The 11435-nt window shown below is 48.0% G+C and overlaps 1 protein-coding gene across 4 annotated transcripts in view; it reads left to right on the forward strand.

The window, feature by feature from the left end:
* The window catches only part of AOAH (acyloxyacyl hydrolase), a 109234-nt gene that overhangs the window by 95614 nt on the left and 2185 nt on the right, over positions 1-11435 (forward strand). For all 4 annotated transcript variants that reach the window (XM_014942427.1, XM_014942446.1, XM_014942420.1 and 1 more), the window contains exons 21-24: positions 482-540; positions 623-682; positions 2243-2339; positions 5971-6047. In XM_014942427.1, coding sequence (XP_014797913.1) covers positions 482-540; positions 623-682; positions 2243-2339; positions 5971-6047 — 293 coding nt within the window. The remainder of the gene's footprint in view (positions 1-481; positions 541-622; positions 683-2242; positions 2340-5970; positions 6048-11435) is intronic.

An 11435-nucleotide genomic window follows, 5' to 3' on the forward strand; every position in this document is an offset into this window, starting at 1 on the left:
TTGGCCTTCCTGGCCACAAGAGCACACTGTTTACTCATTGTCATTTTGCTGTCCACCAGGACCCCTAGATCTTTCTCTTTAGAAGTTGTCTCCAGCAGGTCCACCCCTAACCTGTATTGGTACCTGACATTCTTCTTCCCCAGGTGCAGGACCCTACACTTTTCCCTGTTGAACCTCATGAGGTTCTTCCTTGCCCAGCCCTCCAGCCTGTCCAGATCTCGCTGGATGGCAGCACAGCCCTCCGGGGTGTCAGCCACCCCTCCCAGTTCAGTATCATCAGCAAACTTGCTGAGGATACACTCTGTCCCCTCGTCCAGGTCACTGATGAATATGTTAAACAGCACTGGACCAAGTATTGACCCCTGGGGGACACCACTGGTTACAGGCTTCCAACTTGAACCTGCTCCATTAATCACTACCCTTTGAGTCGGTACATTTTTGGCCACCAGGCACATGAAGGTTCCCTCTCTGTGTGTTTCAGGGCAGCTGAACAGGGACGTCACCTACAGTCAACTTTATTCTTTCCTCGACTGCCTCCAGGTAAGGTCTCTGGCTGTAGCTTAGGAGCCCCCCCTTTCTTCTCGGCCCCCTGTTGATGCTCTGCTCCCTTGGTCCTGCCCAGGTGAGCCCTTGCAGCGGCTGGCTGACTTCCAACGAGACCCTCAGGAATTTGACCTCGGAGGTAAGTCTCCACGAGGCTGCACGAGACCCTCCTCTTGCACAGACCCTCTCCCAGTTCACCCTGTCCCTGAGGATATAAGCCTAATACCTCAAAGGCTTGTCAACACACTTTTTTTTCTCCCAAAGACAGGGAAAAAGATGTGGAAAGATGTGTATCCATCCTTCTAAATGTCTCTCAGGCTCCAGGAGGCAGCATGGTTAAGGGATTTGTTAATGTATTCCCTTTCCAACCTCTCAGCTGCCCAAACTTATTTTCAAGGGGCGCGATCTCCCTGAGACAAAACTGTCCAGGTTCCTCTTCTTTAAGGGGAAAACATCCCTGATGAAGAAAGAAATGGCTTGTGAATCAAATAGCTGTGGGCGTGAAAAGCCAACTGCATGGATTGCTCTGGCAGCAGGAGCAGGGCCCCAAGAGCAAGAGCCTTACCCTGTCTTCATTTGGGATTTGTGCTAATCTTCCTCAGACACATTTCCGTGGACTTAATCACCAGCTGGTGTGACCGAGGAGCATCCAGGCTCGGCGCAGGAATTGGAACAGACAGGACAGAGATGTCTTAAAACTCACCCTAAAAATCTGGCTGCAGAAGTAAATACCACGTAATATCAGCCACTTATTCCCTTCCAGAACAAGCTGATTTTTAATCCCAGCACCCCCCCTGCAGCCATGCAATAGAGCCAGTAGCCAAATATCATCAAAAGTGTCATCTCTGTGTGTAGTTGAATTAATGTTTGCATTCACTAAACCCCAAATATGGCCTTAATTTCACCAAGGCTTACATATGTGTTTCATTTTATGCCCTGTCCCTTGCGACTTCAGAAAAGGGAATTAAACACATCCTTAAATCTTTGAGGGATCGCGGCTTATGTATTTGTACCAACAACACAGAGCATACAGTACGTGTAACTTCCGTCCATGAACAATTCATGTATCTGCAGGGCACGAATTAATCTTTTTTCTGAGCCCCTGTCTGAAACTAATTGTCTATGTTATTATCCAAACCTCACGATTTAAATATTTAGGAGCTCCTGATCTCTGTCCCGGCTGTAGAAATCACACTGGGTGTATTGGTTACGTAGATGCTCAATGGAGGTAATTTACTCTGCTGAAAGTAAGAGCAGAATTTGGTCTGCCTGGATAGGCATTAGCACTCACAACAAGGCTGATGGGAAAGGAGAACATTTGTCCTGTACTAAAAGTTCGAGTTTTCTTTAAGAGGAATGGAAAGGAGCAGGCTCTCGCTCATCAAGAGGCCTCCGAAATGGAGAAATTCAGAATATTTGCATAGGCATAGAGACACTGCTAAAAGAGGTCTCCAATAAAACAACTACAAGCTGTATTAAAGTTAGTACATCATTTGAAGCCTCAGTAGAACAGTGTAGTGCATCCCATGGGGAGCTGGGGAGCCCAAGGGCTGGTGGTGCAAGTGGATGTGTGATGAAGAATCCCATCTCCCCTTTCCCCCAGTGAGAAGGGCAGCATTAGCTCTCAGATTCCTGACCCCACAGCAGGGACAGAAGCTGAATCCACGCAAAGCGTCGTTAAATCACTTCATTTTTGCAGAGAGCTTTGCAACTTTCCAATGTGCTGAAAGAAATAGCCTCGTCTGAGAAATTTGCCAACTTTGATGTTTTCTACATGGATTTCCCACTGAGACAAAGTAAGTTGCTTTTTTCCTGTCTTTCTCACAAAGCATTTAAGTCAGGTGCTGGGCTGATAATATGCTCATCCTATTTTAGCTCTGTACTGGGAGAAGGGCAGCACGGGCAGCCAGCCCAGTTGATGCTGCTGGCAGGGCTGGGGCCGAGGAGGGGATCCTTAATGCCATCTCCCAACTTCCCTGGTTGGGGTAACCATGAACTTCTGATGAGACAAGACCCACCACCAGCCTGGGGACCGAAACCCCCTTGCTGTTCCTGGCTTCCCACACCCACACCCCCTGTGTGCACCACACTGGCCGTTTGTGTTTAAATGGCAGGGGGTGTTGGTGGCAAGGCAAGAGGGACAGCAGATGAGCATCTGCTAAAAATGCCTCCTGCTTGTGCACTGCAACTTCTTGGGCTGATGAAGGAAAAAAAGAAATCTCAAACCTACCTTGGTCCATAAGATTCGGGTTTATTTTTGATCACTGCTTCTATTGCTGGTCGTCTAAGCTGGAGATGGCCTGTCTGCAATGGTGAAGGTGGTCTTCATGAGCTTCATGACATCACTGACTGGCCTTCCTGCTGCCTCCTCCGGGATGAGCCGTGCCTTAGGAAGGAGAACTTTTCTCAGCTAGCTTTCCTTCCTGAATAACACAGCCACCCTCTCCTAACTCACAGTTTTCAAAAGCAGAAGCACCTCTCCCAGGAAGAACTGGCTTCTTTCCTGTGCTTCCTTAAGCCCCTACATACTAACTTTCAACTTGAAAAGCTTACAGAACTCATCCTTCTGTGACCTTAAGTGACATTAGGTAAAGCCTAGCTCCATCGCAAAGAGAAACATGCTCAACTCTTTCTTTTTAAAAAAAAAGGATCAGCATGAGGTGAGGGATTGTGGGCAATGTATTCAAGTAGTTAGATTGCCATGGGAATGCAGCTTTTTCACTGTATCCAGCCTGAACCTCCCATGTTTTGACTTATGCCCTTGTCTCTCCCCCTCCCACTATGCACTGCTGTGAAGAGACTGGCCCCCTCCTCATCCTCTTCCCATAGGCTATTCCCCAGGGTGGACCATTCCTGTCCCTCAGCCTCCATTCTTGGGGCAGGAGCTCCAGCCCTGGCAACCTGGGGACCCTCCCCAGTAGGATGAATTTTTATATTCCAAAAGCAGTATGTAATAATTGGAAAAAACCCCACTGATCTGCATTTCTGTGCATAGAGAGGTAGTTCCATGTTGGTCTTTCCTCAATAATTTTGTCTGGGGGCTGTATTTTAAATCCCAGCATGCAGACAGCTCAAACCAGAAGCATGAAGGGACAGAAGCACCCTGGCAACACTTCCAAGTGTACATCTCTAACACCTCTCCCCATCAGGGCCTGGCTCTCCTTGGAAGCACGAAGCTGCCGAGGCACCTAAGATTATTGCAAAAAAAAAAATAATTTAAAAATCTCATTTTGCAGCCAAATCCTATCAAAAAATCACAAACTTATTTTATCCTACCTGAGCCCACTCAGGAGGCTGGGTCTGGGTCTCCTGCAGACCCTACGGAGGAGGTAAAGAAGGGAAGATGGGAAAAGGAGTTTTTCTGGCCAAAACTCTCAGAGAAATAGTCCACTGTCCAGTTCACTATTGTGGCACAGAGGCTGAGGATGTCCAAGTCTCTTTATGGCTTTTGCCTCAGCTACTTAATATTTAACAAGTCATTAGGATTTGGAACGAGCTACCTACTGGGTAGGCAAATTACTTTTAATAAGTTAAATGAGTAACTTCAGGTAATTTATTTGCTTTCACGAGAAGAAACATCTTAATATAATTTGCTGTTCTTGATTACATGGCATTAAATAAATGAGGTAAACAAAATCATGCGTGCACGTACGAAACATGGGCTCTGAAAAGACACTTTGCAAAGTTTCCTGCGGTCCCGGAGCCGAGGATTCCAGGTTGCCTTTGGGAAAGCTGTCAGCTCCAGAGCGTGCCCGAAAGCCAGCAGAGGCTGCTGACCTACTTTCCCTGGCCCCTTTTCTGTAGCAAGCCAAAATCCTCCCCGAAACTCTCCAGACATCAAATATTTAGCAGTGGTTGCACGCTGTGATGAGCACATTGATTTCAGGCTGGCCTGGGCATATATATATATATAGATACACACTTACTCCCAGCTTTCTCGGAGTAAAATTCGGGTATAATAACATTTATCTTAGATTTTGATGGACGTTCAAGCTCAGATGTTGCCTTTGGCTGAAGAATTTAGTGGTTCCTGTGAGAAGCACTGCAATAGGGGGGTAGGGATTGGTTGGTTTGGCTTTTCCTTGGTGTTGGAGAGGAGTCCAGTCTAGCCAGGGCAGTAGGCACTTTTAAGACAAATTCTGGACGTAGTCATTTGGTGGATATTTGTTCAACTGCTTGAGGATTTTTGGAGGTCAAGCATAATGGTCTAAATTCACCTATGTTATGCAAACCTTATACATACAAACCATAGTTACACACAAACCTCACTTATTTTACTTACTCCTCTGCTGTTTCTGACGGTGGAAGAGTAGTCCCTCTACAAAGTGAAACACAACACACACAGTCAACATATAACATCGTATATAAGGACACAGGCAAGGCCACTCTGTGCATCTATAGGTGCACCCTGTGGTGTAATCTAAGGGGAATGTATGTTGAGCCCAACATACAAATTTGAAACAAAGCTCCAGCATCTTGAAAAAGGTTCCTTCGGGTGGTGACTGAAGCACCTCAAGTAGGTTTCTCCAGTGGAATATCACAATTCAGAGCTAGTTTGGGGACCCAGACATCGTTTTTTTTGACACAATAGCCAGGGTCCAACAAAGAGCAGTGAGTCCAGATCGAAACCGTGGTGCCTGAATGGATATTTTCCTCCTGCTAGGCTGCTTGCATAAGGCTATTAAGAATTCGTAATCTGTCATTATAAAAGAAATTATTGAATTTACAGTCTGTTAATGCCGTATCCGCTGGCCCCGTGTTTGATCACTCCACAGCCCTTTTGAAGAGAGAAAGCTTTTTGCTTCTCTAATGGCTCTGGGGCTTGCGGCACAGCATCGTTTGCGCTGAATGTCATGCTTATGTAATTCAAAAGGTTATTGTGTTGGGGTTGAAAAACACCACTCAGAAGAGAAGTAACTGAAAATGACAGTCGAGTCCTGCAGACATTAGCCCATGCGAATATTGTTTTACCATCTCTTTCTCTAGAAAGTACTGTTTTCTTTATCTCTTTTTTTGTTCTTTCTATCTTTTTGGACTGCTGAAGATGCAACTGAAATGGGAAATGCAAAAGTATTAGCTCGGTATTAAATAATTTACAGCCTTACTTGCTACAGCATCCATCGTAGTTGGGAGGGAAAGTGGATTGTTTGACGATCGTTTCTGTTCAAAGCACTTCCTTGCATAAACATCGCAGAGAAAAAAGAAAAAAAAAATTAAGAATAAAAGCTTAAATACTGCCCCGAGGAGAGGGGATTGTACACGGTATTGGCTCTGACAACTTTATATGAATTATCATAATCTTCATGCGGAGCCGCTGCGTGCTTAAAAATACCATCGGCGCTGTGAGGAAGGGGGGGGACATGTCTGGGTGGGTGCCTACGTGGTCTCCTGTGATAACCCCCCCCCTGTTTGTGTTGTTCTTGGCAGCGGCCGAGGAGTGGCACAAGATGGGAGGTGAGCCCTGGCAGCTGATCGAACCGGTCGATGGCTTCCACCCCAGCCAGGTAATAACCCAGCCCCGGGAGATGGGTGGGATGCACCTGGTTGGACCACCACAGGGATGGTCCAACGGAGGGCAACAAAGATGCTCAGAAGGCTGGAGCACCTCTGCTGTGAGGACAGGCTGAGAGAGCTGGGGTTGTTCAGCCTGGAGAAGAGAAGGCTCTGGGGAGACCTTATAGCGGCCTTTCAGTACCTGAAGGGGCTACAGGAGAGATGGGGAGGGACTCTTGATCAGGGAGTGGAGCCATAGGACGAGGGGTGATGGTTTTGAATTGGAAGAGGGGAGATTTAGATGAGATACCAGAAAGAAATTCTTTGCTGTGAGGGTGGTGAGAGCCTGGCCCAGGTTGCCCAGAGAAGCTGTGGATGCCCCATCCCTGGAGGGGTTCAAGGCCAGGCTGGATGGGGCTTGGAGCAACCTGGTCTGGTGGGAGGTGTCCCTGCCCAGGGCAGGGGGTGGGAACTGGATGATCTTGAAGGTCCCTTCCAACTCTAACCATTCTGTGATTCTGTGTGGGAGATTTCTCTTTTAAAAGAGGTGACAGCTTTAGCCCCAGTGGAGAAGTCCTCCTTTCAGCCAACTGCACTCTGTTCTAATTCCTTCAAAGTCTTCTTTCTCTCATCCAACCCAGCCCTGCCCCTGCCCTGCAGCCTCTGAAGCCATGGGTTTCCCTGTCGCAGCCTGGAGCAAAGCTTTCTTTTTGAAGCCGTATACATTTAAATTGCTTGGTGCTCTGCAAGTACATAGAATCATAGAATTGTCCAGGTTGGAAGGGCCCTTTCAGATCATCGAGTCCAACCATCAACCTCACTCTGATCAAAACCATCACTAAATTATGAAGAAGTTTTCTCCCCTTTGCTTGGCATCCAGGACGGGTGGCAGGGGAAGTTTTACAGCCAGAAATAAATGAAAGGGAAGGAGAAAGAGCTGCTCCACTCTACCTCCTTGCTTGGGTTTGATAAGCTAGAGTGAGGTCACCTGGTTCCCACCATATTCCCTTCAAAGTGTTGTCCCTACCAGCCTTGAGTTATGCCTCCTGAAGGACATCTACCATAAACTAAGGACCTCTGTATCTAACTTCCCTGAACTTCACCACAGTTAGAGGGGGTAAGAGTTTCAGATCTCAGGACATGGTTTCTCCCTTCTCCTGTGTCCTGGTTTGGGGTGGAGCAAAGCCAACTTTCTGTTCAGTGAGAGAGGCTCTTGCTTACACTCATTGGTGTGGTGACCAGGGTCAGCTGAATTGGTGCTTTATCCCGTGGAGTGATTGCACCTGTGGGGTGGGGTGAAAAGGTCAAGTGACCCAAACTGACCAATAAGGCGTTCCAGCCCATCTGCCAAGCTCCTTAGAAAAGCTGAGGGATCAAAGGGCTTGGGTTGGCTCTTCTCAATGGTTGCTTCTTCAAGGACTGATGTCTGAGGAAGACCCTGTCAGTATGTAGTTTTTTCTGACTCTGTAAAACACATGGAGAGAGCACGTTCTGCAACTGGCTACAAACAAAGCCAACTGGTTTTCTACACCCTAGGTTCAGGTCACAAATCTATATTCAAAGCAAAGCAGTCTCCTCCGTACCCCCATGAGGAAAGCTGTCCATGACCTCAACTCCCACATGCAGCAACCACAGGGCACAGCCTGGCTGGGACTCTCCTGCTGGCCACAGCACCCCCGGCCACTAAGTCACGGGCCAGTTGGCAGGTCCCAAAAATAAAGCCCACCCTGGTTTCCTGCACTTTTCAATCTTGACTCTTCAGATGAAGAATTAAGGTCCCAAGGGGCGCAGGTCTGGGCGGTGGCTGCGGGGAGAAGTGATGATCCTTGGTGATGTTCTTCTGGTGCATGATGCCACGTGTCACGGCGAAAGGAGTTTGGAGAAAGCTGTTGTCCAGGGCACCGCGTTCCTGGCTGCCATACCCTCTTCCACCCTGGCATGACCAAGCCACGTGAGCGAACCATGTCACCCAGCCCACGGTGCCACTGGGCAGCTCCCCCTGCTCAAAAGCATGGGCTGAATTTCTGAACCAGTTTTATGACGTGAGCTACCACCTCGTATATATTCATCCCTCCCACCGAATCCCCCCCATGAAACACTCTCCTGCATGCTGGGTGAGAGAGCAGGCCGTGGAGAAGCACTTCCCCAGGAGAACGTTGCAAGCTCTGATGGATTCCAGCATTTCAGCAGCTTCCCCATCAACTGTGCCACCAGTTCAGCTGGCGGGGAATTGTGGGGAGGTAAGTCCAAAGCCAAAATAGTTGCTATCTTCTACATCCCCGCTGGTCTGCTGAAGCAATATTGGGGACTTGTCAAGTCAAAAGAGGCTCCTGTTTGAAGAGGGAACTCCTTCAGAGCAGCAGTTCCCACCTGGCTGCCATGCAGGACCAAGAGACAGTGGCATGAAAGCACCAGCTCCCAGCCCGGGGACGTGGAGAAAGCACGGCTGGATTTTTTTTTTTGCTGCAGGCCTTCTGCAAGGAAGCAATTAGGAGAAAACTTGGCAAACGGACCGAAAGTGAAAACAGTGATGAAACGAAGCCCGTTCCCAGCCCTGCCATCTGGGGAGGCTGGGCAATGTGAAGAGCCTGGAGGGAAGAAGAAAAAGGTCTTGGTGTTATTTTGATGCCTTACCCTGAGGCTTCTCCTAACCCCTGGCATCGGGCCACCAAGGGAACCACCTCACAGCCCTTTGGCTGGGCTCCTGCCCACACCCCGTGTCCCCCCAGCAGCTGAAAGGCAGCAGGTATTGGTCTTAAAGGGATCCTGCTTCAGCCAAAAGAAAATGACAAAAGGGTGTTGAACCCCCAGCCAGCACCCCGCAGGGCTGTCCGTCTCCCCTCCTGCTGCTGGGATGACATTGAGGTTTTTATAGGTCCCTTTTCCCCGTACAGTCAAGGTGCCAGCTGTAGATACACCTCACTCCAAGTGAGTTCTTGCCCTTCTGGGATTTATTAATTAGTCTTATCCAAACATCCACTGCTTTAAATCCATTTTCCTTTTCTTGCTGGTGCGCAGAACCTGTTCCCAATGCCCCACTATCTGGCCGGAGACGCGGCGCTCCACTTGGAGAGAGTGGCTCTCTTAATAAAAAGAAGGGGAAGAGGAATAAAAAAAAAAAAATAATAAAAAAGGAGGACACTTGAGAGAGGTGATAAACAATTCACTCGCTCCTCATACTAGTTTTATTTAAAGTTTTACATTCTATTGATGTGAAAGCCTCTGCCCAGGTACAGCTTTGACCCCGTGGGGGAGCTGCCTGGGGGGAGAGGAGCGATGCTCTGCAGCTCAGCAAAGGAACGGGGGCTCCAACCTCCATCTCTGCAGCTATTCCCCAGCACGGGCCACGGGAGGAGGACATTCACACCCTTTACTTTTGACACTTCAAAACGCCTCTCTCTGTCCTCTAGTCCTCCTCAGTTGCCTCTGGGACACCCTGTCCCAAAGGCCAGCTCAGTTATCCTTGGGAGAAACCTGATTTTCTCTCCCCGTTGACTGCAGCGGAAGCCCAGGGAGATTTATATTATTTTTTTTTCGCTCAGCATCTCTCCCTTCCTATGAAATCTCCCCGCAAACTGCTCTGAGTGCCAGATGGCTTCAAGGACATCACTTCTCTCCGGAACAGCTGATTGCTTTGTTGGGATGACAGGGCCATGCGTTTCAACGTGAATCCCCCCCCTTAAATGGATTCCTTTCTGGCTTTTTATGAAGTTTCCGGGGAGAACGCGAAAGCCCCGAGCGGCGCAGAATGGAAACCGAGACGCTTGGAAGATTCTTAATGGTTACGAACAGCCAGGAAAGCACAGCTGGAGCATGATTAGATTCTCCATTTCCTCCTTCCTTAAGATGTAGCAAAGCACACTCCAGCCAGAAAAAAAAAAAAAAAAAAAACAAAAAAGGCAAAAAGCTGAAGTGAGGCACAGCAGATGAGTTGGGTATTTACACTTTGCAGGAAGGCAAACCCGTTGCTGGTTTGGTGCAGGAGGAGGAGAGAGAGAGCCAAAAGCTGCTGAAATATCCCAGCCACCTCTCAGTCACCCAGGGCTCTGTGGGGAATAGGTCGTATTTCAATTAAAATATTGCTTAGGGGGAGTTGTCCCCAGAAAAAAAAAAATAAAAATTGCCAAAAAAGGGTAGGAATTGTAGCAGGTCTCAGGGCACGAGAGCTTTGGAATTTAGAAAAGACCTACAAGAAAAGTGATGGCTGGAATCGTGAACCCTTCTCTGCACCAGGCTGCCCAGCCAGAGTAAATGACCAACACCACTAGGACCAGGTGAGAAGATTTCTGAGCAGAATCTATGTAAGTCAAAGTACATATGCCTTAAAGTTCAGAAGACTGGTAGGTACTGGTGATGCTGTTGCAGACTATGCACCATGCAAAGCCAGCAGGGTTTCTCAAACAAACTCACTCACTCTGCTAAAAACCATACGGAAGGCTTATGGGACTTGCAGAGGTTTGGTGACAACCATGCAGGGTGTCCCAGGAGAACCACGTTTGGTCACATTAGACGTTTTGACCAGGAGAAAACACCCTATTGCACAGTCCCCCCATCCCTCTCCCCTGCCCAAATTCCACCATTAGCTTAATGAGACCTCCAGTGACCAGAGTCCCACCCCACAAACACATCTCTCTCACACAAACTCTGAATAGAAAAAAAGGGTGGGGTTTTTTTGGTCTCCTGTCCCATCGTTACAGCTTCTTTCAAAAGGACAGGATTTAGAAAGAAGTGAATCACATTCCCCAGAGGCTCCAGTCTGTTCCCAAACTTCAAAACAACAGTGGGTGTTCCTAGAGTTAAATTCCATGAATCCATCTTGGCCCTTAAAAAAAAGGGCTTTGTTAGTCTCATCATTACAATCGACGTCAGAGTGAGTTTTAGGATCAAAAGTAGTTACCATATAAGCAAAATATTCTTGTAGGTCATGAGTTAAAACAAAAAGGCACGAGCAGGGTGTGAAAACTTGGCTAAAGGAGAATCGGGCTGTTCTCTCTTCCCCTTCCTGCTGCCCTCCATCTTCTTCACCCAGGCAATACAGCAAATACCATTTCTCTTTGGTGTCTGACTTGTGGGGCAAATACCTCTGTGAAAGCTGGAGCAGTTCTGATATCAAGGTGAGAAGCTATTTTATCACTTCTGCAGGTCCCATCGAAAAAAAGCTCTGAAGACAACCAGCAGCAGGCGTGAACTTAGAGCATCAGAGCTGGGCAGTTTTGAACCTAGATATGGTTGGGCCTCTTACCCCTCAACACCCGTAGTTTCCTTAGAGCTTGGCAGAGAGAATATTGATTAGAAGTATCAGAGGCATTTAGGAGCATGAATTAACAGAATCACAGAATGCTGTGGGGTTGGAAAGGACCTCTGGAGATCATCTCCTCCAACCCCCTGCCAAAGCGGGT

The sequence above is a fragment of the Calidris pugnax genome, unplaced genomic scaffold (genome assembly GCF_001431845.1).
Source record: "Calidris pugnax isolate Ruff unplaced genomic scaffold, ASM143184v1 scaffold23, whole genome shotgun sequence".
Classification (NCBI taxonomy): Eukaryota; Metazoa; Chordata; class Aves; order Charadriiformes; family Scolopacidae; genus Calidris; species Calidris pugnax.